The 20,045-nt window shown below is 42.2% G+C and overlaps 2 protein-coding genes across 9 annotated transcripts in view; one reads left to right on the top strand and one right to left on the bottom strand.

Moving 5' to 3' along the window:
* The window catches only part of NMNAT1 (nicotinamide nucleotide adenylyltransferase 1), a 243,300-nt gene that overhangs the window by 41,942 nt on the left and 181,313 nt on the right, over nt 1–20,045 (top strand). The gene's annotated exons all lie outside the window — the stretch shown is intronic.
* LOC147710673 (uncharacterized) overlaps nt 5,667–20,045 on the bottom strand; it is a 134,075-nt gene continuing 119,696 nt past the window's right edge. The window contains exon 6 of the mRNA XM_086921380.1: nt 5,667–8,309. Coding sequence (XP_086777506.1) covers nt 8,179–8,309 — 131 coding nt within the window. The 3' untranslated portion in view covers nt 5,667–8,178. The remainder of the gene's footprint in view (nt 8,310–20,045) is intronic.

Raw genomic sequence — 20,045 nt, 5'->3', positions numbered from 1 at the left:
GTAGGTCAGTCCTACATGATTACGGTTGTGCCTTGCTGTGCTATCTTTCTTCTGGTAAGTGGATCCCATTCGCCATGTATCATTGCACAATTTGCATTCGTTGATCGGTGTGGATTCTCACCATGATAAGCATGCCTTCCAACTTTTGTTGTAAACCACATATAACCCTGGCTAGAATGACTTTGTACAGGAAAAAAGATAAACTGAAACTGTACGCGCCCTAAAGTGCCACATTACCTTAAATACCTGCTTGTCTCACATTCTGAGCAGGAGCCTTCAAGGGTTTCTAAGGTGAGAGAGAAGGGTGGGAGGGAAGCTTCTCGGCATTCGCAATGTTATGAGTAACAGCTAACCAGTTTTTTTCTTGTAAATGCTTCCTTCACCAGCCCCACCTTCAAAGCAGGGAGTCCGGGGCAGTGCCCTGCCACACCTGCCCCATAGGTGTGTGTTGTGTAGGCTTACAGCAGCGTCTTCATACCCGATTCTGGAATTTTGCAGGGCTATATGAATGGGTGTGCGAAATTACGGAAACTCACATGTTCAATTCTTCAAGAAACTTCACAATTTCATTCATTTGGAAAACTATCAACAGTGAGGGTAAAAACAAAAATAGCTTTGGAAAACTGTCACAGGCGTAATTGTTTAAAACAAATGCTGATGATGTATTTCGCTCAACAGCTGTAGTTTTGCACAATCCTAAATTTTGATATTCCATTTTATGACGGCCACATGCTGATGAGCTTTGCGGAGGTCAACAGGGGGTAAAAGACATTGTCATTTACAGCGCCATTTACTAGGCCAATAGCTCTAAATTAAGCAAATGCGAGACCTACTGCATTTCCAATGCTTGTTTTTACTGGCCCTTTTACGTCTGTTGCGACACGGTATGCCGTATTTAGTCTGTATTTTGAATAGTTAAGGAGGTAGGTCCCGGGACGTAGGGTCAGCTGGACCATATAATATATTTTGAAAGAGCAAAACGCCAACCCCACCACTTTTCAAGTCGTCATAAATCCGAGCCAACAAATCGAACTGGATTCCAGATTTGTTAAACAAAAGTAATATTGTACACCTTTTCTTATTGAACACTAGCAAAAAATAAATCTTTAGTGCAAAGATTTATTGTTTGCTAGTGTTCAATAAGAAAAGGTGTACAATATTACTTTTGTTTGTTGAAATAATTCATTTAGGGATTTGTGATTTTTTGTATTGTTACATGTTGAGTGTTACATGTTGAGTGTCTTTCTCAAACATATGATTACTGTTTTTAAATGTCGAAAACTTCTAAGTAAAGGGTATAAATAAAATATACCTAACAAATCTGGAATCCAGTTCGATTTGTTGGCTCGGATTTATGAGCACTTGAAAAGTGGTGGGGTTGGCGTTTTGCTCTTTCAAAGTATTTAGTCTGTAAGCACTATTTTCTTTAATGAGATTCTCGTACTGCAGGCACGACGTGCTTTCCTGACATTCAGCGCGCCATGTGTACTTTCACTTTCAAGCACCCCCGGACAATGGTGGCTGCTTCTTTGAAGTGAAATAGGTCTCGCATTTACAAGAGGTTGAGCTATTGCCATTGTAAATGACAATAGATTAAACTCTCTTAAATATGAGACCTATTGCATTGCAAATGCTTGTTTCCCGAATGCACTTGGGATAGACTTTACCAGCCTCCTAAAGCCTAAAGATTTTAAAGTAAACTCTGACTTATGGTGACCAGCCCTACGTTTTCTCAAGCTGCATGCATTTTATTAACCGCCTAAGGATTACATGCAGCTTCAGCCTGCCTTAAATCGAAACGGTGACCTACAGCCCACTGAGCCATCTGTCCAGTACTGGTACTCTTTTGTAACATGCACACGTAACTTTTCTCTTGTAAAATACTGTTTGCTACCTCTTACATTTTGTTTGCTTTAGATACTTGCGCAAGTGCCACCATTGCCTCATGTAACGTTTGTTCTTGTGCTGGAGTGTCTGCCATTTATTGCAGTACTATACCTCTACTTGTACTTTGTATGCTTTTGTAACCTGCACATATATCACTTTTTCCTCCTGTAATGTATCGTTTGCTACCTCTTGTATTTTGTTTGCTCATAATTGTCACTTTTGCCTCATGTAACTTAACGTTTGCTTTTGTAATTTTTTCACTTGTAATTTTCTGCTCATGTATATTGTGAAGTGCTCTGACACCTTCGGGTAAAGTCCGCGCTATATAAAAACGCATAAAATAAATAAACAAGTCTTGCCTGGAACATTTGTAAACAGGAGTTAGGGCCAGAGCTGACAACGTCTGTACTGGGGAACCAGGTGCCAATCTCCACATTTTTGATTGGTCTTAAGGTCTGTCCAAGGTCGATGAAATAGGAATCAGCGAGTGTGGAAGTGGAAGTGTGCATGAAAGCAATTCAGATGCGTGGCGACTGTAAAAGCCTTCCCATACGTTCTTTTGTTATGTCCTGAATAGTGCCTCCCACCGCCACCCATTAGATTTTACAGCCCCCTCCTAGCGCCCACTGTGAAACATCTTTGGATAAGCAAATGACTCAGCAGACACACCCCTGCTCTGATTTACAAAGCAGCTCACGCTGGGTCCAGGTGACGAGCTCCATTGATTGATTCCGTGCAGTGCTTGAAAGGTGCTGCCGTAGTATAACTTGAGGGATAAAGGGAGCGCGCTGCCTCAGTCAAAGTCAGATCCCCATGAGTACCAGACTCATTTTCTTCTAGAAAAATGGCGGTACTCCAGGGGAGAAAATGAAGAAGTGCGGTACTCCGTACCGGTGAGTAGCGGCCCATTTAAAGCACTGGTCCCCACGCATTTCCCGCCTCTGCTCCTGCAGGGCGAGAGTCTATTTTCACCTGAGAGTCTATTTTCACCTAAGATTGCAGAAAGCTTGTTTTCCTCACTTGCTGCCCCCCGGGGTCCAGAAGGCAGCGACTGAACAGTGCTCCCCGTGGGTTTTGTCCTTCTTCGGTTCTGCTCCTATTTTCTGTCCTCAGATAACACCTTCAATCACTTCAAGAGCCTCTTGCATAGAAACATATATTCAATGTTATATGGGGGTGAGCAAATAAATCAACAAGGAGTGCCGAACTTAAGGGTCTGGCTTGGCTTTGAGAGCACTGCACGAGTCGAGCCTTACAAATATTTGCCATGTAAAATCAATCAATTATAAAGCGCAGCAAATCACCAGTGAGGGACTCCAGGCGCTCGATGCACCAAACAACATATAAAACAGGCATTGGAAATGCAATAGGTCTCGCCTTTGTTGAAGTTTAATCATCCTTTTTTTTGTTAATGTTATTGTTTAGCCTTGCATTAATTGGTGTTTGTGATATGTTGTGCTTTTATGGTGTTAGTATTATATTTGTGTTTTTTTTCTACTTGAAAGCATACTTTAGTAGGGTAGGAGCAGCATTTTTGCTTTTGAAAGGAGAATGATTAGATTATTAGCATGAGGGTGAATATAGTATAGTGAGAAGTATAACTGTGATGCAGAAGAAAGGTGTGAGTGTTTGGAGAAAGTATGGTGGAGTTATTTTTTTTAATGTTGGAAAGTGTGAACAGCAGTATAATGCATAAGGAACAATAGAATAGTAGTTGAGTAGTTGAGCAGCAGGTTTGTGGTGTGTGATTTAGCAGCTCCTCCAGCTCCCTCCTATGGATGCTTTAAAACCTGCATTTCAACAAACAAGCAATGCTCTTATTTAATGAGTAACTCACTGTAGCATGTAGCCGCCGCCCTTCACACACAGAGCTCGTCACTCCTGCAGCCATTTCACACAGACATGCACACTCCTTCAGCTCTTTAGGCACACCACTACAGTTGATTGCAGGCACCATTGCACATCCATTTCCACAGACCTTAGCCCCAAAGTCAAGACGACAGGTATAGCCATGTACAAACGGGGGTGCACACTCCTTCAGCCTTTTGCACACACTTTTGGACCCCCTTAAGTACAGGTATTAACATTTTTTTTTTTTTAAACAAGCTATATTTGTCACGGTTCACCGTTACTGCATAGCTCTGCAACCCCGGAGACTGCTGCACACACCCAGTATACAATTGCAAATGACATTGACTTTTTATACTTAAAAAACTAACAAGAACACCCCCCCCTCCTCCCCCCGATTGCGCCCACTCCACCCCGGAAACATTTAACACTTCACTGGAACCACATACAAAGCCCATCATTCTCACGCCCATCAACCTGTCAGATGAACCTCCCCTTCGAACGGCAGATCTAAATCTAGTCCCCTGTAGTCTGCCCATTGTTTCCAAATCCCATAATGTTTACGGGGACATCCCCTGGCTGTGGATTCCGGCTGTTCAAGGCCCATGCTAAAATCCATACCATTTCTCCATGCAGGTGCGACGGGCCTGGGGTGCCTTCGATGCCCTAGCTATGTCCCTCTTTGCCAACGTGAGACCAAACAGTAGGAGAAGCTGCTTATATCTATTACCCCCAATCCCTCCATGACGTGTAACAGGGCCTAACGCGGAGTGCGAGGAAGCTCCAATCCGACAGACAGGAGAACACCCCTCTCCAAAATCTAAGTAGCGAGAGACAACTCCAGACTGTGTGCAAAAAGGTGCTCTCTTCTGAGTCACATCTAAGACACTCTGGGGATACAATCATTCCTGTCCTCCACAAGCACACTCTGGTAAAATACACACAATGTAAATATTTAAATTGAATCACGCAGTCGTGTAGCTATTGTTGCCCCTCGCGGACTTGCTAATGCCTCTGCCCAATCCTCCTTCTCCATTTCCCTTACCTACATCCTCCTCCCAAGCCGTCCTAAGCTGCTGCAAGGTTGTGGAGCAATGAATAATCAGTGCCTGATATATGCGGGAAATCTTGCGGTCTGGCATCTCCCCCATAAAGACCTTAGCTTCGATGGAACTGAAATCAGGGAGTGACTCCAGGCCCTCCAGACTAGGCGCCAACGCATGTCGGAATTGTAGGTATCTAAAAAACTGGGATCGTGGCATAGCGTACTCGTCTCGCAGGTCCTGAAATGATTTAAGCGTCACATCAGACATCACGTCACCCAGAACCGAGATCCCTATGGAGTCCCACCCCCTAAAACCCTGTAGGGCTGCCAGCTGAGGTAAGCGCCCATTACCCCAAAGAGGAGTCTCTCTAGTAAGGACATTCCATCACCCCATCCTACGCTGGGCCTGCCTCCAAACATGAAACACCACCTGCGTGGCCGGGGGCAGAGCTTTCCGATGCGGAATACAGTATTGTATGTAAGGAGTTGCTACCCATGAGCTGCCGCTCAACCACATAGGCTGGGTCACTCCTATCCCCTTACCACCATTCATTGAGGACCAGCAAGTGTAGTAGGAGAGGACATCCGAGGTAGCCAGGCCCCCAGTGTAAGTAGATAGGAAGCATGTGCACAGGGCCACCCTAACCGCAACCCCCCCACCCATAAAAACCCACCCAGCGCCAAGTTGACCTGCCGGAACCATATGGGAGTAATCTGGTAGGGAGGATTCTGTAGCTGGTAAAGGAGATGAGGGAGCGCCACCATCTTAAAAATGGTGGACCTACCATACATCGCCAGGAGCATACAAGACCACACCTTGAGATCCTCCTTAGTACAATTGCTGAATAGAAACAAGAACTACCCTGCCAGGGTTGGTTTCAAGGTCCCAAAAGGGGATCCTTACAATCAGATGGGAGGTGACAAAAGATGTGTATCAGAGCAGACAATACATCACACAAACTCAATACACCTTTTTTATGAAAATATGTATGATTTATTTGTTATTTGTTAGGTTTGAGTTCATATAGTGAATCCATATAAGTGCTTTTGAAAAAAATATATATACATTGATTTAGAATCTTACATAATACATATCATAATTGCAGTTAAGCAGAATGCATTCATTCAGGTCCCACACACTCCCACAGTCATCCACTAAAAATACACTCACTCTCAACCTCACTCACTACAATAATTATACAATCACACACATACCATTACACTGCACTCATTGCAACATACACTCCAAACAATACCACTCAGTGCCACATAATTGCACGCCACACAATTACACTCTACTAAATACAACATACACTCCACATAATTATATGCTACATAATTACACTGCGCTCAACGCAACATACACTCCAAATACCACTCAGTGCCACATAATTACACGCCACATAATTACACTGCACTCAACGCAACATACACTCCAAATACCACTGTGTCACATAATTACACGCCACATAATTACACTCTACTGAATGCAACACACTCCACACAATACCACTCAGTGCCACATAATTATGCTTCATAACTACATTGCACTCAATGCAACATACACTCTGAATACCACTCAGTGCCAAATAATTACACTGCACTCAATGCAACATACACTCCAAATACCACTCAGTGCCACATAATTACACGCCACATAATTACATTGCACTCAATGCAAAATACACTCCAAATACCACTCAGTGCCACATAATTACACGCCACATAATTACACTCTACTGAATGCAACACACTCCACACAATACCACTCAGTGCCACATAATTATGCTTCATAACTACACTGCACTCAATGCAACATACACTCCAAACAAAACCACTCTATTCCACATAATTACGTGCCACATATTTAGACTCTACTGAATACAAAATACACTCCAGACAATACCACTCAGTGTCACATAATTATATGCTAAATAGACTGCGCTCAATGCAACATACACTCCAAATACCACTCAGTGCCACATAATACACACCACATAATTACACTGCACTCAATGCAACATACACTCCAAATACCACTCAGTGCCACATAATTACACGCCACATAATTACACTGCACTTGATGCAACATACACTCCAAATACCACTCAGTGCCACATAATTACACGCCACATAATTACTCTACTGAATGCAACACACTCCACACAATACCACTCATTGCCACATAATTATGCTAAATTGTTATTAGTAATATCAATACATCTAAGTCACGTAAATACAACACATATTGCATTACAAATGCTATAGGTGTCACATTTGCGAAAGTTAAAAATATTGGCATTGTAAATGACAAAGCTATTAATTTCGCTATTTTCAAAACCAACAGATAAATATAAAATTTGTCATTTACAATACCAACAGCTCAACTTTCCTAATGCGAGACCTATTGCATTGCAAATGCTTGTTTTGATTGCATCTCGATTCCCTGTTAATGAGTTTCCCTACAGAGGTTAATTTTTAGTCAACGCAACTCGAACACAGTGAGCAAGGTTTGCCTCGTTTTGTTCTGAGCTTTGCTGTCTAAAAGCATTCACAGACTCAAAGAAATATTGTGTTAAAGGAACTGTCGTTACACATTGCAGGCACATAAAACAGGCGCTTTGCTCTGCACTGTAGCACAAAACTCATCTCGACATGTCCCCAGCAGTCACTGATAGTTTTTTCATGACTAGGTGACGCAGTGACAAGAACTATAAAATAGTAGTGTATCGAGGATTCATAATAAGTATTTTAAGTATAATGTCCCCAGGGTTGTAGTGATCTGACCTCTGTGAAGTCAAAGGCTAGGTGCTTTGTTATTGCCACTAGTATCCAAGATTTCAGTATAGAAAACTAACAGATAGCCATTGCAAGCCTATTTTAATATGTGATTTGATTTTTTTTCTGAGGCTTCCTCGTGGTGTGTAAGGTACTGATTCACAGGTATTGCATGAGTTATAACTAGTGTTTGAGAATACACAATCCTGGGGAATTGTGGATTTTCAAAGCAACATTGCTAAACATGTACCAAATATTTCAGTAATTCACTAAAATCCAAGTATGATGAATTTTGGTTTGGATAATAAATTCTAAGAATGTATTCGGATGAAAACAAAGCCTTTCTTTGCCATCATGTTTTTCGTAAGAAGGCTTTTCTTAAATGAATTAAGCTGTCCTGAGCAGCAAACTGTAACAGTTTCTTGTTTGCTAATATCAGCCCTCCTACCCTCAGCATGCACTACATAGTTAACAGCATGTGATGATGGGTCTCTTCAGGGTTAATTAGTTAGGTTGTAGGAAGAGAGTACAAATAAGGGGTACAGTTCTTGCCAATTTAGCCCTTACGGACTATCACCATGACCTCCATTGCGAAGGAACACACGTTTAAAGATGGTCATTCAGATGTACCAAAGACATGGGCAACAAGCGACAGGTTTGAAGCAGGCCCCGGTGCTGGATGATTTGTTTAGCACTAGGCCTGGATTCAGTGTGTTCAACAGCCAGAAGGGTACCATAATGACAAAAAACGCTGTGGATAAAGGAAAAAAATGCATCAGAATCTAGAAATGTCTTTATCTGAGAATGTTACATTAACATTGTATTAGATAAGGGAAAATTAAATCATCTGCCCCCTCCGATCTAACAATCCAACATGGAACAGACATTTTAATTTTTTGATCTCTGAAATGACTCCGAGTACTTATTTGCTATTTTTTTCTTGCTTGCTTAGGAGAGAGGTTCAAGAGTGAAACAACCAGAGATTTTCATTACATACCTTACGAAGGCGCACTGTGGCCTAGTAAGGAGGGAATCTTATACCCAAATGAGGGCTTAAGTTTACAGCTCTATATCAATCCAATAGAGCTGAATGAGTCCGACAGAGTAAAAGTTCAAAAAGACTTGTGAAAGAAACAGGACAAAAACAGTACAAAAGAGTAACGCCTAAGACCTTGTATAGTATTCTATGAATCTTTTTGTACTGTAACACCTCCCAACTGGGCACAACTTCAGAGTGCATCCTGCTAAAGTCCAATGGTGTGTGACTTTTTATCAACATGAAGGGTGTGAAGCGTGAGTTGTATCTAGGTAAGCGTAGGGCATTTAGAGAAAGGAAGTAAAATGATGTTATGTGCACTTTAAAATATTTTGGGAAGAAACATTACTGATAAATGGCTTCTTTTAAAACACATTGAACTAATCGCATTGCTCAGAATTTTGATAGGATTTTACCAACAAATAGCTGTATCATCCAAAAACGATCAATTTTAGGATAGGTTGTGATTACCATAGCACATTGGGAGAGAAACAGGGGTCAGGACTTACTATAATTTAAAAACACTTTCCGGAGAGAGTGGGGGTTCTCCACAAGTAATTCCTGTGAAACAATGGTGGCAAAATGAAGCATTTTAAAGAACATCAAGGCCCTCATTACTAGTATGTCAGTGTGTTTTTCTGTACCCGCAATTAAAGGTCTGAGAATACCAAACGATTAATTTTACACAAAGTCTGTGCCTGGAGAACAGCCTGAGAAGGACACTTGAAAAATAATCAACCAAAATAGCTTTTGAAGGTTGAGACGGGAGATTTGTAACCCCTTCTAGAAATTGTATATAAAAATGGGATCCAAGCCACCCACTTTGTTCTAGTCCCAAGCTCTTCTTGACCAAGGAAAGGAGTGCTCAGCAGGTTACTAAGAAAACCACTGTGCATCCAGGGCAGGCATCTCCCTGACCGCTATTCTCTCAGAGGTGAGTACTCATCACCTGAAACCACTACTTTCTGCTGGAGGATCTGACCAGAAGCACCCAGAATCCTGCGTGCCTTCTGAGAGAGGGAAGGAGTCTACCTAGCTCCTGTGGAAGAAGAGATATTCTAGGAAGAGACTAGTCCTGCATGTCCCTAGTAGCTCTTGAACATCCAGAGAGAGCTGACAGCATGCAAGTGAACTAGAGGACTCTTGTGTCAAGTGGGTCCCACTCCTGTCTCATCCCTGCTCCTGGCTGGAACTACAACTGCTGATATCATTGTAAGTCGTCTGGGCGGCAAACATCATAGATAGTCTACCTTAAGGAGCCTAGAAGCGTGCCTGCTGACAGAGGGAAGGAGAGGGCCTCACCAGGTAGAAGATGACCGATCTGCTTCTGGCATCATGAGCACCCAGGTGAAATTGGCAAACTTTAGAGCTCAGACTAGGAGTGATCTGTACTGAGACTGGGTCCCTTGGTCACTCCGTGCAGTGATGAACCTGTGGTTGAGAGTATTCAAGAAGTGTGCAATCATCAAACAACCTGAAAGCCTGCTGTGAGGTGTAGTCGCTGATGCTCTCGCTGCTGACCCAAGAATGAAAGCAGGAAGCGTCAAACTGACCTTATGACTGTAACTGCCTCTTCACCTGAAGGTGACTTGGCCTCAGGCTGCTACTCCTGCTAGCACCAATTAGCAGTGACCACAGAGGGAGCTGCCAAGAGCTGGTGCAGCTGCCTGTGCTTGCCTAAGCCTATTCCGCAGGGATTGACCTGTTCACAGCTGTTGCTGTGATGAGAACGCCCTAAATGAGGTCCTCCATACGGGCCGGGGAGCATCAATCCCGCACCTGTGTGCTAATATCCCTGACAGCTGCAAGCAAATACAGGTAACTGCTTGGCCTAGTTGCTCTTGGGAATAAGAGCGACTGAGATGTGCACCATAAAGCTGCACGCTTGCTGAGATTGCCTAACCGATCTTAGGGAACTTTGAACTCTGTACCTGAACCTAATCCTTAGCTACTCTCTAGCGTGTCAGACTGAAATATTATGACGCCTAATATAAGAGAGAGAGAAGATGGTTGTTGCAGAAAGAGAGGAGGGTGTTGTACTTTTTGATTAGTGGAACCTATGACAACAATATATACTGGATTGATTAAATGGGCTGGACAGTGTGTGTATATATATATATATTTGGAATCTAGGGTTTACAGAAAAAAGACAGCAGGCAACAGCATTTTACATGCTGCTAGCGCTCACCCGGACCATCTCATTTCCAGCATCCCGTATGGGGAAATGCTGCGTTTAAGACGCATATGCAGCAACCCCGTGGAACTGGAACAGGCACAAAAGGAGAGCAGGGAGAGATTCCTTGAAAGAGGATACTCCGACAAAGTGATTGACAAAGCTGTGCAAAAATCCATGTCAATGAGTAGAGAGGAGCTCCTAATCAGGAAAGCGGACAGGGAACCGTCCAGGCAAGACACATCTAAACCAGATAAAGTTGAGCCTGACTGCTTCAGATTAATAACAGGATTCACTAGACAACACCATCAAATAAGAAAAATAGTGAATAAACATTGGCCCATTGTGCTGAGGGACAATATAATAGGCAAAAGCTTACCAAAGTCTATTTCTTTAACCTACAGCAAAGCCCCCTCTTTAAGGGACCATATAGTTAAAACCAACCCGGATCCCTTTATAAGATCAGAGTGGTGGCAAAGAAATAAAGGGTTTTATAACTGTAAAATCTGTAAAGCATGTACTCACGGTGAAAACACCAAAACATACAGGGATGGATTCACAGGAAAGGAACATCAAATAACCCAAGTACTAACATGCAAGACAGAATACGCTATATATGTTTTGCGTTGTCCTTGCGGCTTGCAGTATGTGGGCAGCACCAGAAATGCTCTCCATAAACGCATTTTGCAACATCTGCGAGCAATAACCAATATGGACAGCACATATCCTGTTGCGCGCCATTTCAAGGACCATCACCAAAGTAACAGTGGTCTTAGATACTGGGTTATTGATTCTGTCATTAACACCAAAAGAGGCGGAGACAGGGAAACCAGACTCAGAAAGCTGGAAACAAAATACATCCTCCTGCTCAATACTAAGGTGCCTCATGGGTTGAATGTGACTGAAGATCTCCACACTTGCTTACTCTAGATGACTTAATGTATCAGTAGTGTGTGCTCTCCCCCACGTGGATAATGTCCACGGCACTCACCCGGCTGGGAGATGGCTGGGACAGATCCCGAGGGGGCTGCGAGCATCCACAAATCATAATAATCATTTCTGAAAGAAATTATGCTGCTATGAGAATAGGCAATGTTTGTTTTATTATTATTTTTCACTGTGCACTGTTTTTTACAACCAGGTTAATAACCAACAAAATGAAATGAACTGAAATGGTTTTTTAACATAAGGTTGTCTGTTTTTTATCATTTTGGACAGTTTGGTTTTGGGTTTCAGGCCCCTTGTGGACCTGATTTATTATTTTTCACTCGTTCCATCACAAGGACTTTTTTAGAGACATAGGAATTAAGGCACCCACACAGCAAGTTTCAATACAAATTTGTGTGACTCTTGTTAATGATGATTTATCCGTCCAGGGTTAAAAGTCCAAATACAACATTGCGGAAGGACAATAGGAAAAGACAAAGCAACTCTCCTCCACAACAGAAACTGATATATTTGTAAATATATACTGTTTATGAGTGAAACAGATTAGGACCGAGGTATATTGTAATATGCGTATTTGCACAAAGTTTGCCAATTTTTGCACATTTTGATGCACTTTAAGCACAATTTGCACTTTAAAAAGGTAGCACATAGCACTTTATATAGATTTAGCCATCATACCGAGGTTCCTAAATGGAGAAGAAAAATCACAAATTATGTTTACAAGTATTGAAAGACAATGATTAGGGGATGTACATATTTGTAAATAAGGCTTTTAAACAGACGGATATGTATAATAGATTTGTGTATTTTACTATGATATTCTTTTACAAGGAATTAGACTTACAATTGGAGTCACACCTGTTATTGAATCTGTATGAAATGTTGTAAATACGATCTGGTTACAAATGTATTTTACATCTATTTAGAAACTTGAAATGCAAAACGGAGTTGGGTGCATTACATAGTATATTTTCTATGTCTATCAATGAGTTTGCACAGGTGATTTGAGTTGACCACTTGCTTTCACTTTAAAAGGTGTACCTTGCACAGAAAACGCTGTCATGTGATCAAGGCTCCGTTGAGCCGAAACGTCGGTGACTCTTTCTGCTAAATAAAGAACTTTTATGCACCTCGAGGTCCGTGTCCGGAGTCTGCTTGCTGGCGGTGCGAGCGCGCGAGCTAGGAGACAAACGGAGTACAGGATATATATATACCAAATGGTGGGAGCACCGTTCATTGCAGAAATATAAAGATGTGGGGCGTGTGCCAAGGGGATTGAGGATACTCATAGCGCCATCTTTTGAGAATCCCAATCCCCTTCTGTTGAAAGAGTGGGCCACGATGAATTTAGACGCCTCAATGAACATGGTTTGTGTGCTTATAAAATATGCTGAAATTGACCGCATAGAAATTATCAAACAAATAGAGTAATTAAATAAGGAGTTGGAAACAGAAGAAGACAAAGAATTCATCAAAAAACAAAGAGAGGAGATAGATGCCAGGCTGGTAAAACACCAGGAAACAATTAGTCAGCGCAAGCAATATAAGTTTGCACGAGATAAAAATGACTATGAAACTGGTAGGATTTTTACGTTTGCGCGTAAATTCGATAATGCAAAAAGACAAGCACTGGCAGCAAAAAATGTTGAGGTAACAGGTGATAATGAGCAGAGATTGGAGACATCAGAACCAGAAATGAGCTCAAGAAGCAGCAGTTATGATTCAGATGAAGGGGCAGCAGGAGGCACTAATCGAGGATTAGTACCTACCAAATATACACCATCTGAGGAATTGGGTTTTCTCGTGGAGGACAGACACAAAACGCTGCGACCGCTAACTCGCCAACAGCGGAAACTAAACGAAGAAAAGCAAACAAAAAGCGCAGCGCAAGGAGAAAACTCAAAAGGCAGAGGCTTTGCAAAGAGAGGCAGAGGGCAAGGGAAGAAATGGTAATGGCAGCATCTAACCCTACCCTGGATAATCTAACCGAGGCCCAGAATCAGATGTTATACACAACCCCTAACACAACTGAAGCACAAGCGGCACAGGACAACACTGTCATCAATCTGTCCGACACCACCTTATCCAAAGCAGAGATGCAACTCCTCTCTTTGGGGCTGTCTTATTGTCCAAAAAATTCTTTTAATTACGTGCAGACACGCATAGATGTCTTCAAATTCATCCGCAAACTAAAATTGAGGAAACATTTCAAACTTAATAACGCTCAGGTTCGAGCTACAAACATCACTAACCAGACCCAACCTTCAAAAGTGTTTCAGATCTCGGATGTGAACGCTCTGAGAGTGGCAAATGAACTGGCGCAAAATGTGGAGTTCGAACCAGGCTCAACGCAGGAGAATCTTTCCAGGGCTGGGATTTCAATGAATCAACCTTGTGTGACATCCTTCAAGCCTCCTTCCACTTTCTGTCCCATCATGCCGAAAGACAACATCGATGCTTTCTGTGACATAGTTGTGGAAGATTTGAAAGGATTAGTAATGAGTACTACACGTAGAAAGAAAAGAATTAAATACATGGAAAGACAATACCAAAGACTGATGAAGAAGTTAAGGAGTGATTCGAATCTCATAATTAACAAATCCGATAAAGGAGGCAACACTGTCATCTGGCCAAGGGACTTGTACATGGCAGAAGCGGAAAAACATTTAAGTGACACCACCTGCTACAAAAAGGGTAGCTTTAATGATATCAAGAGCCTGAAAGAGAAGACCCACAAGGAATTGAACCAATGGAAGCATCTTGGTTTATTAAGCAAAGATGAGCATGCCTTTTTGAAAAATGATTTCCCAATCACTCCTTTCTTTTATTTAATTCCTAAAATTCACAAACAAACATTGCCGGTCCCTGGGCGTCCAATCATCTCCGCCCAAGGGAGTTTACTGGAGTCTATTTCAAGATATGTCGATCAATTCCTGCACGAATATGTGGAAAATTTACCATCCTTCATAAAAGACACTGGCCATTTCCTCTCTAAAATTAACAGTATCAAGTGGGAAAATGACTTTATCTTAATTGCTTTAGACATTAATTCGCTATACACTAGCATCTCGCATAAGGACGGTTTAAATGCAGTAAGATACTATTTAAACAAACGTAGCATATCTTACAGTCAACATAGCAATATGTTAATGAGTATGCTTGAATTATGTCTGAATAACAATTACTTCCTTTATAACCGGGAGGTTTACCAGCAGCTGAGAGGGGTGGCTATGGGGGCATGCTTCTCTCCCACCTACGCATGTTTACATGTGGGGTGGTGGGAGGAGCATGTCCTCAAAAAAACACTCGCCGATTGTTTTCCCAATTGCATGGTACATTTTTGGCGATTCATTGACGACATATGTATGATTTGGAGAGGGTCGTTGGAGTCCGCTAATGAATTCGTCAATATGATAAATGTTAATGATCTCAATTTAGGTTTCACCTCACAGATCAGTACACACCTCATCCAATTTCTTGATGTGGAGATTTACATTGAGAATGGGAGATTACACACTCGCTTGCACAGGAAAGCTACAGCGGGCAACGCTATACTGCACGCAAGTAGCTCCCATCCTAACCATTTGATTAGAAGCATCCCTTATGGTGAGTTTCTTAGGATGAGGAGGATCTGCAGTACCCCATCGGATTTGGAAAAATGTCAGAATGAGGCGTTGGAAAGATTCTGTGCTCGAGGGTATGAGGTCGCCCTCTTATTAGAGGCGAAAGACAGAGCCAACCAACTGGACAGGGACAATTATCTAGCCTCCATCAATGTGGTTGTTACTCCTAGTCCAGTTGAAAGGGAGGTTGAGACACAGATAAATAACATCAGTCTGATAACCACATTTAATGAAGATCATAAAGTGAGAGGAATCTTGAAAAAGCATTGGCCCCTGTTAAAGACAGATATTACTCTAGCCCCCCTTATACCAGCTGAACCAGGGGTGGTGTTTAGAAGAGCCCCCTCCATGAGGGACGTGCTGGTTAAGTCCAGTCCGGAGGTAATAATGAAACCTCATCGAATTTCTAACAAATGCGGTTTTTTCAAATGTATATCTTGCAGGGCCTGCAAATTTGGTGTAAACACCAGTGAGTATTGCTCTGCTTTTGACCCTAATCCTATCAAGATCAGGGATCATTTCACCTGCCGCACGGACTATGCAGTATACGTGGTCCAATGTACCTGTGGTCTCAGGTACATTGGCAGCACAAAACTGCAGGCTTTTAACCGCATTCTGCAACACCTACGGGCTGTGGTCAATTCGGATGGCAATTATCCGGTAGCCCGGCATTTCGAATTGGTCCACAACAAAAATCTCAATGAATTAAGGTATTTTATCATTGATGCGGTGCCAAAAAACATCAGAGGGGGAAACAGGGAGAAAGCGTTAAGGCAGCTTGAGAGTAAGTACATCGTATTACTAGATACCAGAATCCCAAACGGATTAAATACGGGGGAGGACCTTTATTGCTTCCTCTAGAGGATGTAGCATAGTGAGCTCTGTTAGTCATTCTGTCAAAGCACCTATGATCATGTATCCGTTTGGATAGAGCCAGGGGTAGAAGTTGTTTGTTACATCTAACACCAAGGGGACATGAATGGCTATTCTGTCTAACTTATTTTGGGTACCCTATAAAGAACCTTACTCTTTTGAGCTGTCCACGTAGCAATGAAAAGGGCACTATGCCATAATATTTACTTGAGTGTATATCCCTGTTTGGCCCCACACCTCCCGTAGCGAGCTTTTTATTAGGCAATGGGCACTATGCCATGATGTTCCCGTTGGGCCACATTATTAGTGTTGTCTTAAACAGGTTTTTCAGCGTTACTTTGACTGTTACACACATTTACTTCTGTTAGTGGGTGGCATGTAACTCTTCATTTAATAGAGATCCAATTAACGTGCCACCACCAATGCCCGCCCTAATAACATTTGAGTATAATACTCAGTTTTAATAAGCACAATTTTGCACATCAGCACTATTTTGCACTTTTCAATAGCATATTTTGCACGTTCCCTCTATTTGAGACTTCCTGCAGCATTGGAACTTATATATACATGAATTGGAGTGAATCTTAGGATTTGATGGGCAATGCACTTTATTCCATAGGCATTAGTATGAAATGATATATTTATTTGTAAATAATATGTAAATATATTAATTTGCCTTATCAAGTGTTTACAATTGTATATATTAATATGAAATGAACTTGCCTTTTGCACATGGACCATTGTACATTGTTAATGGGATTTTAGATAACAGCTCCGTGTACGAAGTATTTCTTCCATGTTCATGTTGTACTTGAGTCTCATTGGGGACATTCACAGTATATAAGCACACTTATTGGTTCTTTTAAGTCATGTGATCAAGGCTGCCTTGCTGCAGCCGAAACGCGTCATGCTGGGGACAGAAGAGCAATAAACCACCCTTGAATTGAAAATAAGCGCAGTGTTTGTGGTCTGTACCTACATCGAGGAGTCGGTACTTTTGCCGAGGAGTAGGAGTTGGAACGGATATATATATATATACATATATATATTTTTTTTCTATAACGCAAATTTTACCCGAAGGTATCAGAGCGCTTTACATGTGCACCACAGTTGCGTTACAGACAGACATTCATTTTTTGTTTTGTTTTGTTTGGCATGGGGTGATTAAGTGACATGCACAGAATCACAGGATGGCTGCATCCTTGCCGAGACCCTAACTCTGTTCCTCAGCGTCGAGGTCAACCACTCTAGCCGTGAGGCCACAACCTTTATTAGTGTGACTGTTGTTTGATTGAATTCTGAGCTTTTGCTCCCTACATTACCTCCCAGAGAAGCCTGTGATTGATCAATATAGTTACCCTGAGAATCAAGTACGGAGAGAGTTGTACGCAGAGCACTAGTAGGACAAGCCCCAGGACATCAGTGGCAAACTACTTCTACCATCATGGTTGGGTTCAAATCAGCTTTTAATATTTTTCAAAATGTGTATTCTTGGACGTCCGCAAACCTGGTTTTACAGACCTCTGTGAATTAACATTCAAGATAGCTCTATAATTTAACTAATTCCTGACAACACCTAAACCTTTTTAAAATGCTCATTTCTCAAACTTCTGAACAGATTTACGCCAATCCAAGCAACGGCACCTCGTTGAGCAAAGTTCCACCTTCATGACAAATTTAGTGCAATAACATTCAGCCTTTTTCTGTAATTGAGAGTAAAGATTCCTATGGTAATTTAAAATGGGAAATGTTACTTGGTTGACCAACTTTCTCCATATTTTTTCCCCACTTGATGGATTGCAGAAAACCTGCTATGCTCAATCCAAAGTAGACAAACTTTTTTATTGGAAAGTTTTATGCAGAATCGTCAAACAGCGCCAAAGTTATGAGATAATAAATAATGCTCTTATAAAAGGAAATTCTGACCTAACAATAACTAAACAGGTGCTTTCGCCACATTTGTAATGTGACTTTAAGGTTGTTTTCAATGTCGTCTTTGTGGGTTTTTTTTTTTTTTTTTTTTTTGTGGTTTTTTTTGTGTTTTTTTTTAACCTTTTTTTGTGTGTATAAATTGATCAATTGACTTTTTCTCTAATTGAGCTATTGATTATGCTTTTGGATTTAGCCATTTGTGATTAAACAGTTAACTTAAAGGGCATCCTAGCTGTTCCTGCATTCGTCCTGGAGCATTTAGCGGTATTTATTTAATACATATTTATTATTTTGATTCAACCATTTTTTCTTTCTTCCACTCTTGGGGCTAGACGTAGGTAAATAGTATTTAACGATTCGTAAATACCTAATTTTATCGATTCGGTATTTATGAATCAGTAAATGCTATGTAGCTAAAAATTCGGTAAAAATGAATGTCAATTACCGAATCGGTAAATACTGATTCGGTGAAAGGGGGAAAAAATTGAAGGGTGGCAGGGTGTCACTTTGACACCCTGTTGCACACCTCAATTGTTTATGGGTGCACATGTTGCAGACATACATGCCCTAAGGGCATGTATGTCTGCAACATGGCACTGAAGCAATTTGCATTAAATTGCTTTTTGTTTTTTTTCTCGTTATTTACCACCAACTTGTAGTTAGTGGTAAATAACGAATTCTAACATGGGATAAGCACTCATTTAAGTGCTCCTGTAGCGTGGAGGCGGGCCGGGAATCAAACCCTTCCCCGATGCAAGAATAGTGGAACACTGACACACGTCCTATGTCTCTTTCGCCGTCTCAGGATCAATGGGAGACAGACTCCAACAGCTGGTGGAATCAACCCGAGGCAAAAAGAGAGACTTGTTCCTTTTACGGGGCCGGCTTCGAGGAAGAAGAGGACCGCCCACCAGTCGAGTCACTACTGTGTCAGCCAATCGGCTTCGGAGACACAGCCAAGCCCCCGTATGACGTGCAACAAATGGTTTCGCCAAAAGGACAGGAAGACGGAAGAGGGGTGTGTCCCGGCAACGAGGAGGAGAAGAGCAGAGAGCGAGAAGCAGTGAAGGAGACCGAAGGAGTTGCAGAGGAGCCAGGAGCAGAGCCAGGAGGCCAACGATACTACGCAGCGCCCAGCGACGCTCGCGGAGGAGTGTGGCTCTCCCAGGTGCGTCACCGTGTGGCTTGGGAGGCGGGGCGCTTGCTTGTAGATTTGTACAGAAACATTCCTTGCCTTTCCATTTCCTTTTGTTTCCCGTTCTTCCTTCCCCTCCTCTCTCCCTGAACCCTACCGCTTACCTCCCCGACCTTTCTTCACCGTGTTCCCTCACACGCACACTCGCCAGCATTGTAAAAGTCAGCACACTTGTAGATAGTCACCGGTGTCCTCACTTCCCTGGTTACCCCTGGGACAGCTAAGCCACGAACGACTTACTAAGAGTTTTCTTTCTCCCTGCATGTGGCGTTGGAACACCGCGAGAGACGACGACCGGGTCTCCAGTGAAAGGAAGCGAAGACGTGCAAGTCCCGGGAGGTCTACCAACCTAGCTGACACATTGGATCCCGCGGCCCTAGCCAGGGAACGACTCACTCAGAGGAGAAAAAAGACTTTTATTAGAATAAAACCTTCACTACCACGCTCCAGTCTCAGTGTCCCTCCTTCTGAATCGCCACAGCTCCCTACATTAGGAATTCGGTAATTTACTGAATCGTATTTAAGAAATCGGTAATTTACTGATTCCTTAAATTACCGATTCGGTAAATTACTGAATCCTTAATTTCTGCCCCTTACATAAGAAAAGCCTATTACCGGTCGGTAACGGCTGAAATTCGTTAATTTTGGCTGTTACCGACTTGTAATGGGCCACCTACATCTGGCCCTTAGTCTCTTGACTGTCTTCC

Source organism: Lissotriton vulgaris, chromosome 5, assembly GCF_964263255.1.
Source record: "Lissotriton vulgaris chromosome 5, aLisVul1.2, whole genome shotgun sequence".
NCBI classification, from domain to species: Eukaryota; Metazoa; Chordata; class Amphibia; order Caudata; family Salamandridae; genus Lissotriton; species Lissotriton vulgaris.
Note: the sequence above shows the minus strand (reverse complement) of the source record. Positions and strands in the feature narration are given on the sequence as shown.